This window comes from Microdochium trichocladiopsis (genome assembly GCF_020744255.1).
Source record: "Microdochium trichocladiopsis strain MPI-CAGE-CH-0230 chromosome Unknown B0I36scaffold_5, whole genome shotgun sequence".
Lineage (NCBI taxonomy): Eukaryota > Fungi > Ascomycota > Sordariomycetes > Xylariales > Microdochiaceae > Microdochium > Microdochium trichocladiopsis.
In genome coordinates this window covers 1,154,553-1,171,319 of record NW_025763548.1, presented here as the reverse complement: position 1 = coordinate 1,171,319, position 16,767 = coordinate 1,154,553, and the positions used below count along the sequence as shown (strand labels likewise).

Genomic DNA, 16,767 nt, shown 5'->3' with positions numbered 1-16,767 from the left:
CAAACAGGGACCATGTCTGCGAGCAACTGTTCACAGGCAATACGTTAGATGTACACCTAGATGAGAGGGACAGTCCGAACACAGCCCTTACAAACCAGCGTTGTCATCTGGAAAAGGACGACCATGCGCGCCATCAATGTGTCATCCATCTGGCATTCCAGAACATTGCGCGTGTGGGTCACGAGTATGCGCAGATCATGTCTGACGGACAGCATCAGCAGGGGTAAGAGCACCTGGGCGGTGTTTTTCATGTTCCTGATTTTTGAATCTAGTAGAGACTCAGGACTGGGCCTCGGGACCAGATAGCACTGGGCTACGTAATCTTACTACAGCATGTGACCTGTGCCAGTCGCAGAGGTGATGAAATGCGAAAACGCCGGTGCAGTAGCTAGCAGCAGCATATGCTATCCGCGACTTACCTGAGACTTACGTACGACGACATTTTGCCCAGCGTCCCTCAGGGTGTCTGATCCCTGTGGCCGCATGACTTTTGCGCAAATCGAGGCTGCTCAAACAGGTCGAGTACTTCGTTATCTGGCGGCCTTGTCGGGAAGACCCACTGCTTGTGCCAGTTGGTCGTGCTCCGACGCCGGCGCAGATAAAGAGTAGCGTAATTAGGCCAAGAGAATTCCACTCTCGAGCAAGGAAAAGGCTGAAAAAAGGCCAGCAATGCGACACGTGCAGTGCAGAAAGATCATTCAAGTCTGGAGAACCAGACAAGCCTCCCCAGAGAGGGCAGCATGACGCAATTCTCCCTGAGAACGCATCTTCGTCTTTTTCCCGGCCAGGAGACGCCAGGTACCACGCAAACAAAGTTCGTTCGTGTCGTGGAGCTGCTCTTACGAGAGCGTAAGCCGTTGTCGCCCTAGCGCCAGCCCCTCTCCGACACCGTCGCCCCACTTCGTGCATTCCGAATTATCTGTGGCATGTAGACAAGTGACAATTCTCGTCAATGCTGGCCTGCCATGTTCTCTCGAAATATGCCCTTCGTAGGTCTCTGGCACCGGGGACTCCGCGATGAACGGCTGCTCGTGCGCTCGAGGCTGTCTTCGTGCCATTTGCCAGCGTTTTTCCCGCGTTCCCTTTTGATGATTTCTGGCGCATCTGCCGGCTGTTCCGCTCTTGTTGAGGTACCTGGTCCACAGAGATAGGCGACTGAGAACCCACATCTCGTACGCAAAAGGCTAGGGTCGGCTTCCTTCCCACCCAATGGTTCGCCAGACATGCATGGACCATGGGTTCTCTGGGCGAGCGTGGCTCGATCGGGACGGGCGTGTGACACGCAATGCCACACTACACACGGCGAAAACGTGCTCGTAGACGGAGACCTGGGCTGACTGTGATGAGCAGCGCGAAAAGCGGAGGCGGCCGACCGGTCGTACCCTGGCTTGGCTCGCCGGCTCCTGCTCAAGGGGCGACACCGCCATTCAAGAGCAGACGCAAGCGCCCCCCGCTTGCTCAGTCGATGCGTCGGACGATCTGAATTTGACAGCTTTCCTCAAGAGACGGAGACAGCCTCAAGACCTGCGGTGTTTAGCAACGACAGCAACCATCAACCACCACACACTTACACGACCAGCCATCCACCACCAACCATCCAAAGACCAATAGCTTCGTCAAGGCTTAACCTTGCAAAGAAACATCCTCCACAATGAACAGCTTCGAGAGACTGGTAGCAGACATCAAGGATGTCCTCGGCCCCTCGTCCGGGATAGACTCGGCGGACGTCGATGTCGAAGACCTTACCCTCCTCATGGAGCGGTACTCTTCCAACGTGGATGAGTGGCGCAAGTACGCCATGTCAAGCCCCAACATGCCGTACACGAGGAACCTCGTCGACGAAGGCAACGGGAAGGCGAACCTGGTAGGTTGACCCAGTATCCAGGGGGAGGGACGTCGCAGAAGACAGTTCCGTCCCAAGATCAACGCTTGCTGACCATGTCCCCATCTGACCAACAGCTCGTCCTCGTGTGGACGCCTGGCAAAGGTAGCCCGATCCATGACCACGGCAACGCTCATTGCGTCATGAAGATTCTCCACGGTGACCTGACCGAGACACGATATGACTTCCCAGATGGGGACGAAGAGAAGCCCATGGCGGTCAAGTCGGAAGTCGTGCACAGCAAGAACCAGGTTGCGTACATGGCCGACGAACTCGGCTTGCACCGCGTGTCGAACCAAGGAACTGATTATGCCGTCTCGCTACACCGTAAGTCGACCTTTGCTGTCCGTCATGGAGTTGCCCGTGCCAAAGGAGGAAGAAGATCCCATGCTGACTTGGCTCAAAAAGTGTACACACCCCCAAACGTGGCCAAGCATGGCTGCCATGTCTTCAATAGCACCACGGGCTCGAAAACCCATGTCGGCAAGTGTGGCTTTTATTCTGCGTTTGGCGAGAAGCTGGCGAAAGCTTGAAGCCGTGTGATGAGGCGTTGCTCCCCCATGTCGTTGGTCTTTTTGGTCTGTTTCCAGCAAGCCAAGCTGTGTTTTTCCCGTGCTGTTTGCTGTTCTTTGGATTCTGGCGGAGGCGAGTGGCCGTTTTTGGGCATCCGAGTTTCCCATGCCGATGGGGCAGGCGTATTTTGAGCTCCGTAGATTGTATAGATCCAACTTTGCTTCTGCCCAAACAATGAACCAGAAGAAATCATCCGTGTCGTCGAGCAGATGTCGTTGATCCGTACCCCATATTGCTCTCCGGGGTGCTGGGCCTTTATGAAGCTGCACACTATCCATCACACCATGAAAATGCCCCACTAGCGTCGAGCACGCAATCGCTCGACCCGGGCAGCCGTTTTCAGCGGCTCAAAAAGCGGGGTGGTGTACAGCACTGTCTGGGTTGCAGCCGCGCCATTTTCACTTGCTTTCTCCACACCAGGCTCTCGGCTCGCCGACTACCGTGCTCGCCATGCCGCCATTGGCGAGAAGCCGGCGGTGACATGATCACGACAGCCGCGCCTACACACCCACATGCACATACATGATGCACATGCACTTTAGTTGCGCCAACAATAGGCATTGTCGTCCGGACCATCAGGTATTGTGCACAGTGTATCCCAATGGTGTGTCCTTCTGGCTGCTGGAGGCTCTTCCACGAACGTGCGGCGGAGATTTGCCAGTCTTTCGATGCCAGCATGCATGGCGGCACTCATGGCAGGACGCGCGCCTCTCCAGGAGCCATTCGTGCTCCCGCCGCCCGGCGAGTCAACCAGTGGTTGCTTCTGAGATTTCCTACGTGACTTGCGTGATTTGACAAATAAAAGACGCCACAAGGCGGGTGGATCATCATTGAATGCTCCATGGACTGCAGTTCGTGATGTAAGTGAGGCCCAAAGTGGATGCGATGGCTAGCATGGTCCAGCATTGCCCTGCCCACTCTGCACTAGGACGAAATCACTTATACGCTCCAAGAAGTGCGCGAACTATCGCCCGCTCTCCAAATAAGAAAACATACTTTGTCGCATCTTGAGGCCTCGTTTTACTGTCGAGCACAGCATACACTTTTGGAGCGATTGGCAGCTGCTGGGCAGGAGGACTCGGGTCCTAGGCAGATCTGAAGCACGTGCCCACGCGTCCCTGGATTGACTTTAGCTCCACGCGTTTGGAGTCTATCGCGTTTGCCATTCAATTCCTGAAACCATAACCAGAGCGTCCTCTACCACAAGACCATTAAGCCCACACTCGAGTTTGCACACGCTCCATCTCTACTGGAGAAAACAGTAACGACGACCTGGATCAATGGCTGTTTGAATTTCCAGGCGCCAAGAGCAGATCGTCTCATGAGAAAAAAGACCGAGCATCACCAGGTTCCGTGCCGGCTGCTTCCGGATTTCTTTTTGAAACGCAGTCACCCGGGCAATCGTCAGAATGGTCCGGTCAAAGCGTCCGGCCGAGGTTATTGACCTGACTGGCTCTGAGTCGCCAAAACCAAAATATGCTCGCCACGACACCAGTCAAATATCACCACCAAACTATGGTGGACCGGCGCATCCGGCCGGTGGTGTGCCATCTTCTTCCGCTCGAAGTGCGTTTGATGATGACGACGACAGCCTTGAGCTCACGATGACCCAGGCAGACGACAGTAACACCCCTCAGATGGAGCTGTACGGCTCATTCGAGGGCAAGATCGTCGGCGTCAGATATTATCACGGAGTTGTGACTCCCGGAGAGATGATTCTGTGCCGCCGCGAGGCCAACAACCAGTATGATCCGAACGCCATTCGCATCGATAACGTCATGCGTCGGCAGATTGGGCATTTACCCCGCACCCTCGTGAAGAAGTTGGCACCTTATATTGACAACAATGAGATCGTGATCGAAGGCGTTCTTACTGGCGAGAAGGGGGCGTTCGAGTGTCCCATCCGGGTCTACGTCTACGGTACTAGCAACGCAGCTGACCGACTCACACTCGAGGACAAGCTCAAGGCCGACAAAATCCTCAAGGCGACAGACATGAAGAACACGAGAAAGCAAGCCGAGACAATGAAGAAGGCCGCAAAGCTTGGCTTCAAGAGCAGCACCGTCGATACTGTGGCCCAGCAGGAGCATGACGAGTCGCTGCAGGATCTCCTCGGCAGGACGCAGGCTCTGGACGCTCGCACAGAGTCGGACCTTCTAAAGACTTTTGCCATGGACGAGGAGACATTGTCCCAGCTTCCAAAGGCGGAGCAGCCTCTGGCAATCCACTCGAAACTACTGCCATACCAACTACAGGTAAGAGACCTCTGTCATAATTAAACTGGTGTGCGTGAATTGCTCACCAAATGAATCACCAGGGTTTGGCGTGGATGATTGCTAAGGAAGAGCCTCAACTTCCGTCCCCGCAATCGAACGAAATCGTTCAGTTATGGAAGCGGGATAAGCGTGGCCATTTCTTGAATCTTGCCACCGGCTTCACCACGACAGAAAAGCCGGCCTTGCTGTCCGGTGGCATTCTGTCGGATGATATGGGACTTGGCAAGACCATCCAGATCATTAGCTTGATCCTGTCACAAAGCAGCAATCAGCCAGGTCCCACGCTCATTATAGCACCCAAGGGCGTCATGAGCAATTGGGAGGAGCAGGTCTTCAAACACGTCCACCCAAACCACACACCTCGCATTCTGCGGTATCATAGAGGTGGTAACCACACCGCCAAAGATTTCCGCAATCATGACATCGTTATCTCCAGTTATGGCAAGCTTGCTTCAGACTTCAAGTCTGCCCGTAAAGATGGACTTTTCTCTCTTGAGTGGCGCCGAGTGGTCCTAGACGAAGGCCACATCATCCGCACACCCACTACCACGTGCGCAAAGGCCGCATACGACCTCAAGGCAAAGTCGCGCTGGGTCCTCACAGGAACACCAATCGTGAACAAGCTCAAGGACTTCCAGTCTCTTCTCCGGTTCCTACGTATCAGTGGTGGCATCGAGGACCCCATGCTGTTCAATACCGTCATTGGCAGGCCGATCGAGGGCGAGATTGGAGGCGAAGACAGTTCTCAAGAGTACCGCAAGGCTGAGAGTCTCCTTCAAGCTCTCAGTCGGGATCTGTGCCTACGAAGACTGAAACACATGGGCTTCGTCGATCTCAAGTTGCCAGAAAAGACTGAGCGTATCTTCGACGTCGAGTTCAACAAGGACGAAAAAGTCAAGTACGATGCTATGCTCTCGCAAGCCAAGGGCGCACTCCAGGAGTACGAGGCGAGGTCCGAGCACGGCCAGAAGATGAGGTTCGCGAACGTGCTCGAGAGGCTCCTGCGTCTGAGGCAGCTCTGCAACCACTGGACGCTTTGTGGAGACCGTGTCAAGGATATCTTGAGCTTGCTGGATGACCAGAATGTTGTTCAATTCAGCGAGGAAAATCTGCAGATCCTCCAAACTGCGCTTCATGCAGCCGTCGATGATGCAGAGGAATGCGCTGTTTGCTATGACGCGATCGACACTCCTGAGAATTTGGGGCCTGTCATCACGGCTTGCAAGCACATATTCTGCAAGAAGTGCCTCACACAAGCAATCGCCATGAAGCCCGCGTGCCCAATGTGTCGAACACATCTGACACCAGACTTGGTCGTAGACTTCGACCCAAGCTTCAAGGACCCAGAAGATAATGTGAGCACATATGACGCGGAAACGGAAAGCTCAAAGACGGAGGCAATCAAGAAATTGCTGCAGATCACTCTGAAGGACCCGAAATCCAAAGTTGTCATCTTCTCGCAGTGGACATCGTTCTTGAACATCATTGAGCATACTTTGAGAGCCAACAATTTCCGCTTCAGCCGTATCGATGGGTCAATGACAACTGAGAAGCGCGACTCGGCTGTCACTTCACTAAACGAAGACCCCGAGAGCCGGGTACTCTTGGCAAGTCTTAGTGTATGCAGTGTTGGCCTGAATCTGGTTGCTGCAGACACTGTCATCCTAGCAGATAGCTGTAAGTGCTTGAACAGCTTGTGCCACATCATGAATAACACCACACTGACTCAAAGTTGCTTCTAGGGTGGGCGCCTGCGACGGAAGACCAGGCTGTGGCCCGTGTGCACCGACTTGGACAGACCCGGGAGGTCAGGATATGGCGCCTCATTGTGAAAGGCTCGATAGAAGAACGCGTGCTCGGTATCCAAGCAGAAAAGAGAGAACTCGTCGGCAAGGCGTTCCGGGACAAGCCCACGACGGGTCAGACCAAACAAGTGTCTTTGAACGATGTCAGGAAGGTGCTTGGAGGATGAGGCTGATGGTAGAGCAGACCGAGTGTACAACAGAAGAATCGATATCGATAATTGTAAGCTACTGTAAAGAAGGCATTAGGGGCGGAATAGAAGAACACGAAACAACGAAACGGGAAAGGCGGTAGAGATAGAATGTCTAGCGAAGGCTGGCGTCCCAAGGAGCGAGATAATTTGATTCAATCAAACTGGCTGAGCCACTTTTTGGTCGCATTTGCTTCAAAACTTGACCTGGACGAGTTCGTAGGTGTATTTATTGGGAATTGTCCTAGGTCGGAAGACGTAGAACAGGTTAAATTGAAAGAGATGCGATCGGGTTCGTTGCTTTGCTGATGGGCCAAGACTGAGAGAACGATTGTGTTTTCCCCGCTCTGATAAACTGCTTCTTCAAAATCGATACGGCACCATCATACTTCTCACTTGGCTCTCTTCCCCTGCTCAGATGCTGTGCTTGAGACCACGAGATCCCCTTCTATAAATCAGTCGAACATCGTATAAGTGCTTGTCCCTACGGCCTACCCTGCACGTTTTAGCACCTGCTGGCCCCAAGCTTGGCCCGCGACCCCAAATTTCTGCCCCTCCTCCACCCCATTCTGACTTCCAGGGATGGGCTTGCCCCACCCAACTTTTTTGTCGATGGTTTCCTCCCGTTGAACCACGTCGAAACAGACAATCGCAAAGATGGCAGGCTCTACAGGTTCGGGCGCATCAGGTAGGGATCCTAGCGGATGTAGGGTTTCGAAAATTGGACGCGTGGCTAACAACAGCAGGCCTCATTGACGTGTGGCACCAGCATCGTGCCTATGGTCTCGTCCTTGCGACGGGTCTCGCCTGCGTGGTATGGCTGCTTGTCGCAAGCAAGCCCGAGCACAACAGGGCAAAGACGGACGCACCCAGCATAGCCCCGGCAGTCGCCAAATCTGAAGCTCGCACACAAGAAAAGACCACTAGCCAGACGAACGATCACTCAATAACGCCCCCGAAAGTCAAGGAGGCGCAAAAGGAACCAAGGCGCATCAAGGGCGAGGTCCGAAGAAACAATGCCAGCCAGAAAGTTTCCACACAGGCCGGTACTTCCCAGCCGACAAAAGTACTGGTGTTCTACTCGTCCTTGACTGCAGGAACTGAGAAAAGGGCCGGAACACTCATGCAGATCCTCGAGCCACTGCTAGCAGCGATCCAGACCGAGAGCCAGTCGACGTTCTTGAAGCCCGAGCTGCTGAACCTCGCCGAGATTGATTATGACGAGTACTTTATCAGCCCGCCAAAGTCGACCAGTGACGGTGCTGACGACCAGACGCCCGCAAACCACTTTTACCTCTTCTTGCTGCCGAGCTACAATATCGACACGATCAACGACACGTTTATCGAGCACCTCAAGGAGACACACAATGACTTCAGGATAGACACTGCCCCGTTGTCGGGGCTGATTGGATACTCTGTATTCGGCACCGGAGACCGGGAGGGGTGGCCCACTGAAGACGAAGGGTTCTGCTTCCAGGCCAAAGAGGTGGACAAGTGGATGGCGAAACTCACTGGTCGCAAGCGGGCATACCCAGTCGGAATGGCTGATGCCAAGCAGGACTTCCAAGAGCGCCTGGAAGAATGGACAGACGGTATCAAGGGCGTCCTGAATCTCGTGGCTCGTACTGGCAGTTTGGGAGAGGGAGTTCCGGGGAGTGGTGACGCGATGGAGAGCGATGATGAGGACGAGGTGGACGAAGATGATGGAGAAGTCGTTTTCGAAGACGGGTCTGTCCCCTTGCGGACGGCAAAACGAAAAGATGGAAGCAATCTGGAAGATGTTGAAGACCTCGGCCGGATTATGAAGTCAAGCCGCAACGTTGCAAATGGCAACGACCGGGCTCCACTCGCCGTGGACTTTACCACATACAAGTCTGCCACGGGGAAAACACCATCAGCTGTCAAGGAGATGGTTTCCAAAGACTCCCCGACATACAAATCGCTCACGAAACAGGGCTACAGCATCGTTGGATCGCATTCTGGCGTCAAGATCTGTCGCTGGACGAAATCCGCCCTGCGCGGCCGCGGCTCGTGTTACAAGTACTCATTCTACGGCATCAACTCCCACCAGTGTATGGAGACGACACCATCTCTATCATGCTCCAATAAGTGTGTCTTCTGCTGGCGGCATGGCACCAACCCTGTCGGGACAACCTGGCGCTGGAAGGTCGACCCTCCGGAGCTCATTTTCGACGGCGTAAAGGCTGGCCACTACCAGAAGATCAAGATGATGCGCGGCGTTCCCGGCGTGCGAGCCGAGCGATTCGCCGAAGCCATGCGCATTCGTCATTGCGCGCTCAGCCTCGTCGGCGAGCCGATCTTCTACCCTTATATCAACGAGTTCCTGTCCATGCTGCATGCCGAGCGGATATCCTCCTTCCTTGTCTGCAACGCACAGCACCCAGATCAGCTTGCGGCACTAAAAGCCGTGACGCAGCTGTACGTCTCGATCGATGCCAGCAACAAGGAATCCCTACGAAAGATCGACCGGCCCTTGCACCGAGACTTCTGGGAGCGTTTCCAGCGATGCCTCGACATCCTGCGCGAGAAGCGCTTCAAGCAACGCACCGTCTTTCGTCTCACGCTTGTCAAGGGCTTCAACATCGACGACGAGGTCGAAGGCTATGCCGACCTCGTGGAGCGCGGGCTGCCTTGTTTCGTCGAGATCAAGGGCGTCACGTACTGCGGCACATCCACCAGCGCTGGGGCCGGACTGAGCATGGCGAACGTGCCCTTCTACGAGGAAGTCACCGAGTTTGTCGAGGCACTCACGGCGAAGCTGCAGGAGCGCGGGCTCGGTTATGGCATCGCTGCCGAGCACGCGCACAGCTGCTGTGTGCTCATCGCCAGCGACAGATTCAACGTGGACGGCAAGTGGCACACAAGGATCGACTACCAGCGCTTCTTTGAGCTCCTCGAGGAGCGCGGCGCGGATGGCGACTGGACGCCCGAGGATTACATGGGCGAAGCCACGCCCGAGTGGGCGACCTGGGGCAATGGCGGATTCGATCCCAGAGATGAGCGTGTAGACAGGAAGGGCAGGAAAATAGCAGCTTAGCTTTAGCAGGCGAGAAGATACAAGAGTGACTTGGAAGATTGATACGCCCTCTTCCTCATGGCACATTATCGCGCAGCGGAAATTTATCATATCACAATGTGCTACCACGCTCAAGGCCAATAGCTTTGTTTCGTTTCATTTCATTTTTTTTCCGTTCTCGGTGGCACAGCTTGTCTATCTTCCCGCCATTGTCATGCCATGCCTTCCCACATATTCATCCATCTTGAGCTATATGTACACCAGGCCAAATGGTTCGAGCCCCTTCTGCCCCTCGTTCTATGCGTACATTCTGCATGAGCCGTTGTTACACCAAAAATACTATATCATACATCCCCCGCATCTTGGGTGACTTGCCAGAACACACGCAATGCATGCATGTATACCTGCTTTGCCTGCAATTGTTCGCGGGGTCTCCTCTCTTCGATTGACCTTTGGACTTGACCACTACACTGATCTGCCGTGTTTTGCTCCAAGACACCCCCCAACTGCCCTGTGCGGGTCCACTCAGACATGTGTGCTGCGCGTACAGCAGTGAAGATGTGCAGAGGTACTCCTTAGTCAAGGCCAGGGTTCTGCAGGTCGGCAAGGTTGATGCCGGCGGGCATCTGCTGGCTGCCGAGGTCGAGAGACTTGTCGTAGGCAATCATCTCGGCGAGGACGTCGAGCACGCGCTGGCAAGAGAGGCAGATGTCAGTAAGTGTGTGACGCTATCCTGGAGCAGTGGCAGGCACGTACCTTGTCCACGGTCTTGTCGTAGATGCTGATAAGGTCGCCCGGGGTCGGGTAGACCTTGAGAGCCTTGTAGAAGGCCAGAGCGGCCTCGGTCGTGTTCGCAGCTGCATCGAGGGGGAGCGGGCCAGAAGTTAGCTTCCAAATTCCATCCCGGTCCATCTCGGGTCTTTGTCCTTGTGCTTTGCCGTGTGGCGGCTGGCGGAAGAGCTCGTTTGGGGTGTGGGATCAAGACTTACGGTCAGACGCCAGCAGCTCGCCCTGTTGTACGTGGTCCATGAAGAACTGCTCCTTCTCGTTGACGCCGGTCGGGAAGCCCTCCTCGAGGGCCTCGTCGACGACGGCGTGGACCTGCTGGGACTTTTGCTTGTTGGCGGCGGCGGCCTGGTCTTTCTCGGCGCGGGCTTGCCGCCTGGACTCGCGGCGCAGGGTCTTGCGGAACTCTGGGTTGGCACGGCGCTGGTAGTCAAAGTAGACGGCGTACGCTGTTGTCGGAGCCGCGGACGAGGGGGGTTAGCAAGGCAGCTCTCTACACGGGAGACATCGGAGGCATTGGCTTGGGCGCGGCGGGGGTGGGCGCGCACGGCGACATCACGGCCGCCTGGTGCAACGTACCGAAGAGGCCGGTGACGGCGGTCGCGACCGATATCGTCGCTACGGTGCTGGTGTTGACCATTGTGAAGATTCCTTGTCGTGGTTGACGGAAGGGGGGAGGGAGGGGGGAGGCGAATCTCGTGGGCCGCGGCGAGAGCGGGTGCGTGCGCCGAAACGTGGTCCGGTAGGTGTGGTGACGAGAGCGGGAAAAAAATGATGCTGTTCGGCGATGATGACGATGGTGCCAGGAGGGGGCCGTTTAGAGTTGGGCGCAGTTGGCTGGCAGGGGCACGATGGCAAGCAGTCGCAGCAGTGACAGCTGAACAATGGAGGAGCAGCAGCTGTGGCAGCTTTTTCTGTGCTCGAAACACCAATAATACCGGAAGGCCTGCGCTGGGGAGGTGGGTAGCAAATCGTCCGTCGACACTGAAGACAAGCACTTGCAGGCGGCCAATCCAAGCCCGCGAGATCTGAATCTGCAAGCTTGGCTGCTGGCCGAGGACGACTCGGTGCGGTGCGAGTGGGTGCGGGTGGCTGGTTTGCACTATGTGGATGCACTGTGTGCTGTTTGGGGGCGGCGCTCTCCGCCAGACAATGGAGCCGATTAGCTGTCGGCAAGGCGGGATCACGGACGCTGCCACGACAGCTGTTCCCCCAGGGGTTCTGCACTTCGAGAACACAGAGCTGGATTCTCGTCCCCTGCGACGTCGGCGCCGGCAGCTCTCGCAGCAATCCACATGTAGTATATACAGCTATACCATGTTGACGACTCCTCATGCGCAACCCGCCCTTCGGTAAACAACCGCGACACGACGACTCCTGCCGACGACCCGCACTAACAGCCCGCCCCCGCGTTGCCTTCGTGAGCGGACATCGCCATGCCCGAGGAGAGGAGGTTGCTCTCGCTGCGCAGCGGCGGCAAGCGGCGCGACCGGCCAAAGATCAGCGCACCACAGCAGATCTCAGCTCCCATCCCTCAAAATGGCAGTGACGTCCCGATCCCCCCGAGCGTAGGCGGAAGGACAGGTGGTCCTGTGGTCCCCGGTTCCAACTCGCTTCCCACGCGGCCACGGCCGCCGCCTACCAGCAACAGCCGAGTGAGTTAAGCATCCATGGTGTCGGCGAGAGGCTCGAGTGAAATCTAATGGGCCAATTTCTTTCCAGACTGGGGACCTTGTCAAGCGCCGCTATTCGACACGATTCAACAATCTCCCAGAGAACTACGATGCGACCGCGCCGCCTCCTATGCCCACGTTTGACATCTCAAAATATGAACAGCCCCAGCCAGTATCCCGTCCTCCGCCTTCGAGGGGAAGAGGTGCAGAAGGGAGTGTCGTACCCGTAGTCGACAAGGTCGCCCTCGGAGATCCCCGGCTTGCGGTCGAGCAATACGTTGCTGACATTCTCAGCGAAGCCGATGAAGATGCTATTCGCGCTTTCGAGGCGGAGCTGCAGAAGACAAAGGCGAAAGCTTCATCCGACCTGCAGCAGAATGTGTATCAGAATCGTACCCAGTTCATCAAGGTCAGCAAGGAGGCGGAAAAACTCCGGGCTGAGATGCGATCCCTGAAGAATGTGTTCGAGGAACTCAAATCGAACACCGCAGCTTTGATGGCAGCCTCGGGCAATTCGAATGACTCGTCAAACGGCGACTTCCCGTCTGGGCTAAGCAAGAGGGACAAGCGCAGCTCAGTCGCGGACCGGACTGCTCTGTGGAATTCGCAAATGCAAGCACTTTACAAAAAGGTGGAAGGGTCGCAAAAGTTCCTCCCCAACACCATGGGCAGGCATGTTGTCCAGGACGCAGGTGCATGGATCGAGCTTGACAACGCCACCTACAAGTCGCGACGCTCAATGCAGCTGGTACTTCTCAACGACCACCTGCTCGTGGCATCCCGGAAAAAGCGCAAGGTCGATGCCCCCAATGATGGCAGGGGCCCGATGATGAAGCTCGTTGCCGACCGGTGCTGGCCGCTCCTCGACATTGAGATCGTCGACATGGCAGGCGCGAACGAAAGCTATAGCGGGAGGAACAAGCTGGCCGATGCAATCATGGTTCGCGGTGTAGGCCAGGAGTCCTTCATCTACCGGACCGAGAAGCCTGAAGACCCTGAGAAGGGCAAGCTTATGCTCAACATACGCAAGGCAGTCGAGGAGCTGCGAAAAGGGCTGCAGTCTGAAATGGAAGCCAACAACAAGGCAAAGGAGACCATCAACTACTTCGCATCGAGGGACCCTGGGCTGTTGCAGAAAACAGAACTGCTGGAGACACTCTCGGACATCAAGGACATGCTCATCGAGGTTGACGGCAAACAGCAAAATCTGCGATGGGTTGAAGGCGAAATGGACGAGTTAGACATCGACATTGCTCTACAACGATTTGACCTGGCGGTGGACCGTGTTGACAAGCTCAAGTCTCTGGCGAGGGGCTTGAAAAATAACGTCATTGCGCAAGACTTTATCAATTTCAAGGTGCAGGAGCGATGCTCGAAACTGGGAGGACTCATCATTCGCGAATTGGTCGAGACGCATGGCGAACGCAGCAAGACGAAGCGCAATGTGGACTGGCTCAGCAGGCTAGGCTTTGAGGACCGTGCGAGAGAGTCATACTTGGAGGCCAGGACTGCCCTTATACAGAAACGTTCAAGGTATGTTCGACCGGACGAGGCTCGAGTCTATCAGTCGTTCCGCATTGGGGTGGCCTCCGCTGACCATTATCTATCTAGACAATGTATCTTCCAGGGCGATCTACACGTCTACATATGGCAACTGTCGTTTGCATACTTCAGCATCATTCGCAATACGGTTGCGTCTTTCCAGTCATGCTTCCCGCAGGCCATGATGAGCGCGTGCGTCAAGTGGGCAAAAGAGGAAGTGGACGCTTTCAATGTGATCCTGAGCCGACAGCTGAGCAGCACGGACCGCGACGGTGCGGTCTGGGAACAGTGCATGTCGCGGGCAAAGACGCATGCGAAAATGCTCGAGGACGTGCACCTGGATTTCACTGGCTTGGTGGGCAAGGACATTGATCCCGTCGCTGCGCCTCGGGAAGCTATAGGTCTGGGACTCGTAGCGTAGGATGAACAATATAAGGCCATGCGAGGCCATCAAACTTGACAACACAATAGTCTGAAAGTATCAAAGTGCATCACTCTTTGCACGAGAAACACGGGAGATTATGGACTGGTGTGTGCCCTGAAGCCACCGGCGGCTCCCGACCCGGATGGTGTGCGAGAGCCTGTGAGGACATGCAATCGTGTTGGCCATGAATAGGCCTCATATCACCAAACGATGGCAAACACGTTGGAACTGGCCTCGATATGCACCTCGACGGAGATTGGGGTGTGAAAAGTGTTCTGTTACGAGCAGGGCCTCCCAGGAGCAGCTGCTGCATGTGAGCTGCAGCGGAGGGCGCCCGAGGCAGCTGAAGAGCTCGAGCCCAGATTAGATCGCCCCGCCCCACCTCCCACACAGCCTGGCCACCACCGCTTCCCCCCCAAACACACCCCCGTGGGCAGCATCATCACCGTCGCACCTTCATTCTCCCAACAAGCACTGCTATCCAGCGCGGGCACCCATCTCAACCACGTGCCGCAATACCGTCTTCGACTTTCCCACATTGCTGAGGCGTCAGAAGCCGGACACACCGCACTTATCGACGTCGGCGTACCTCACTCTCCCCGAGCCGCCTCGACGACCCTTTTCGCCCGCCCGCATCTATCGCCAACCTCGCGTCCTGCTCTTGTCGGATCTGTTGTACGTCCTTGCTTCCCGACACAAATAAGTCTCCAAGCGCGATTGCTTGAGAAACGGCATCTCTGTGCTCCCGATGTCCTCGCGCACCACCCTTATATCACTCCAAATATCACGGCCTCAGACTCATCTAACTGCCCCACCTCAGAATAGCCAGATTCGAGGCCATTCCCGCCGCGTCGTCCTCATCGCCCCGTGTTTAGGAGGCACGTCAGGGCCAGAACAGACGAGACACTGTATCGCCGCCAGAAATCCCATCTTGTGACTCGGTCCCTGAGATCAAGAGAACGAAGCACGCTGCACGTGTTGCCCGAGCAATCATGGACACAAACATGGAAGACGTCGGGCGAGTCCCTACCGACCTTGCGCCAGCTCCTGCGTCCGAGCCCGCCACTGTCGGAACCCTTGACGGCTGGATTGAGAGCCTCATGAACTGCAAGCAGCTCAGCGAAGCTGACGTACAAAGACTCTGCGAAAAGGTATGCTGCACCTCGACTACACTGCTGCAGCCGGTGGCATGCTGTACTGCTTCTTGCGCCTTCCTTTATTTTACTTTGGTGCGGAGATGCTGTAGCCAACGGACTCGATTATTCCATCATATGGTGCAGGTCGACATCGACACAGTCGACCCGAGCTTATCTACCGTTTCTTTGTCAGTATGCCGGCTAAATGAGTACTAACGCGTGCCGGATTCTAGGCACGAGAAGTCCTTCAAGAGGAGTCCAACGTACAGCCAGTGGTCAGTACTAGATCCGTCGTGGTACGCGGCCGGAAGCCATACTAACGAGTTTTGTAGAAATGCCCCGTGACTGTTTGCGGCGATATCCACGGACAGTTCCACGACCTCATGGAGCTTTTCAAGATTGGTGGACCTAACCCGGACACAAACTATCTCTTCATGGGTATGGCATGAACTCCTCAGGATCCATTCCATCAGACCAATGTCCCATTGCTCTGAGCTCCATCTCTTGGACAAGGCTAACATCTGGGATTTCAGGTGACTATGTTGATCGTGGCTACTACTCAGTCGAGACTGTCACACTCCTGGTCGCTCTCAAGATCCGATACCCTCAGCGCATCACAATCCTTCGCGGCAACCACGAGTCGCGTCAGATCACACAGGTGTACGGTTTCTATGACGAATGCCTGCGCAAGTATGGCAATGCCAACGTGTGGAAATACTTCACCGACCTCTTCGACTACCTGCCGTTGACTGCTCTGATCGACAACCAGATCTTCTGTCTCCACGGAGGTCTGTCTCCTAGCATCGACACTCTCGACAACATCAGAGCTCTTGACCGGATTCAAGAGGTACCCCATGAGGGCCCCATGTGTGACCTGTTGTGGTCTGACCCTGATGACCGCTGCGGATGGGGAATCTCGCCCCGTGGTGCGGGTTACACGTTCGGCCAGGACATCAGCGAGGCTTTCAACCACAACAATGGCCTGACGCTGATTGCCAGAGCTCATCAGTTGGTGATGGAGGGTTACAACTGGTCTCAAGATAGGAATGTCGTGACCATCTTCTCAGGTTTGTGGCAATGCACTTCCTCCTTGCTACTACCGCTCAGCACTTTACTAATTCCTGGCTTCAGCTCCCAACTACTGCTACCGATGCGGCAACCAGGCTGCCATCATGGAGATTGATGAGCACCTGAAGTACACATTGTAAGTCCGACTCATGGTGTTTGGCGCGGACAGGGCAATGATGTTTTGGATCATGTGCTAACGACGGCCTTGCTGGACAGCTTACAATTTGACCCATGCCCGCGGGCGGGTGAGCCGATGGTCTCGAGACGTAAGTTTTCCGCATGCCCTGACAGAATGTAGCGTGTCGAACTGGGACTAACGAGATGTTCAGGCACACCGGACTATTTCCTGTAATTGGTATGCCAAACCAAATAAAAAC

The 16,767-nt window shown here is 55.4% G+C and overlaps 6 protein-coding genes across 6 annotated transcripts; 4 read left to right on the top strand and 2 right to left on the bottom strand.

The window, feature by feature from the left end:
• Positions 1-366: 366 nt before the first annotated feature.
• On the bottom strand, positions 367-1,047 carry B0I36DRAFT_115774 (uncharacterized protein). The gene has a single exon (XM_046147960.1). It carries the CDS (start codon positions 907-909, stop codon positions 427-429), a length of 483 nt encoding a protein of 160 aa, XP_046012586.1. The 5' UTR covers positions 910-1,047; the 3' UTR covers positions 367-426.
• Positions 1,048-1,651: 604 nt separating this feature from the next.
• On the top strand, positions 1,652-2,415 carry B0I36DRAFT_362707 (cysteine dioxygenase type I; the record flags this gene model as incomplete). The annotated part of the gene is made up of 3 exons (XM_046158695.1): positions 1,652-1,864; positions 1,960-2,209; positions 2,291-2,415. 3 exons carry the CDS (start codon positions 1,652-1,654, stop codon positions 2,413-2,415), a joined length of 588 nt encoding a protein of 195 aa, XP_046012585.1.
• Positions 2,416-3,864: 1,449 nt separating this feature from the next.
• On the top strand, positions 3,865-6,703 carry B0I36DRAFT_242229 (SNF2 family N-terminal domain-containing protein; the record flags this gene model as incomplete). Its single annotated transcript, XM_046149889.1, has 3 exons — positions 3,865-4,710; positions 4,773-6,408; positions 6,474-6,703. 3 exons carry the CDS (start codon positions 3,865-3,867, stop codon positions 6,701-6,703), a joined length of 2,712 nt encoding a protein of 903 aa, XP_046012584.1.
• Positions 6,704-7,331: 628 nt separating this feature from the next.
• On the top strand, positions 7,332-9,861 carry B0I36DRAFT_288646 (radical SAM superfamily-domain-containing protein). The gene is made up of 2 exons (XM_046151652.1): positions 7,332-7,412; positions 7,471-9,861. The coding sequence occupies exons 1-2, from the start codon at positions 7,382-7,384 to the stop codon at positions 9,780-9,782; spliced, it is 2,343 nt and encodes a 780-aa protein (XP_046012583.1). The 5' UTR covers positions 7,332-7,381; the 3' UTR covers positions 9,783-9,861.
• On the bottom strand, positions 9,862-11,528 carry B0I36DRAFT_383819 (mitochondrial outer membrane translocase complex, subunit Tom20 domain-containing protein). The gene is made up of 4 exons (XM_046160973.1): positions 11,127-11,528; positions 10,751-10,996; positions 10,518-10,618; positions 9,862-10,453 (listed from the first exon to the last, which is right to left on the bottom strand). Exons 1-4 carry the CDS (start codon positions 11,185-11,187, stop codon positions 10,337-10,339), a joined length of 525 nt encoding a protein of 174 aa, XP_046012582.1. The 5' UTR covers positions 11,188-11,528; the 3' UTR covers positions 9,862-10,336.
• A 455-nt stretch (positions 11,529-11,983) lies between these two features.
• Positions 11,984-16,742, top strand: B0I36DRAFT_374037 (serine/threonine-protein phosphatase pp2a catalytic subunit; the record flags this gene model as incomplete). Its single annotated transcript, XM_046160240.1, has 10 exons — positions 11,984-12,202; positions 12,270-13,753; positions 13,832-14,138; positions 15,137-15,337; positions 15,556-15,597; positions 15,655-15,760; positions 15,856-16,389; positions 16,454-16,526; positions 16,607-16,656; positions 16,720-16,742. 10 exons carry the CDS (start codon positions 11,984-11,986, stop codon positions 16,740-16,742), a joined length of 3,039 nt encoding a protein of 1,012 aa, XP_046012581.1.
• Between the last annotated feature and the right edge of the window lie 25 nt (positions 16,743-16,767).

Bases quoted from the DNA above. Each gene is read 5' to 3' on its own strand.
- B0I36DRAFT_115774 (XM_046147960.1), bottom strand. From the start codon at position 909: ATGCACGAAGTGGGGCGACGGTGTCGGAGAGGGGCTGGCGCTAGGGCG.
- B0I36DRAFT_383819 (XM_046160973.1), bottom strand. From the start codon at position 11,187: ATGGTCAACACCAGCACCGTAGCGACGATATCGGTCGCGACCGCCGTC. The intron at 10,619-10,750 runs GTAAGTCTTGAT...CCCTCGATGCAG, and splicing joins CGAGCTGCTGGCGTCTGACC to CTGCGAACACGACCGAGGCC. The intron at 10,454-10,517 runs GTACGTGCCTGC...CTCTCTTGCCAG, and splicing joins ACGACAAGACCGTGGACAAG to CGCGTGCTCGACGTCCTCGC.
- B0I36DRAFT_288646 (XM_046151652.1), top strand. From the start codon at position 7,382: ATGGCAGGCTCTACAGGTTCGGGCGCATCAG. The intron at 7,413-7,470 runs GTAGGGATCCTA...TAACAACAGCAG, and splicing joins TACAGGTTCGGGCGCATCAG to GCCTCATTGACGTGTGGCAC.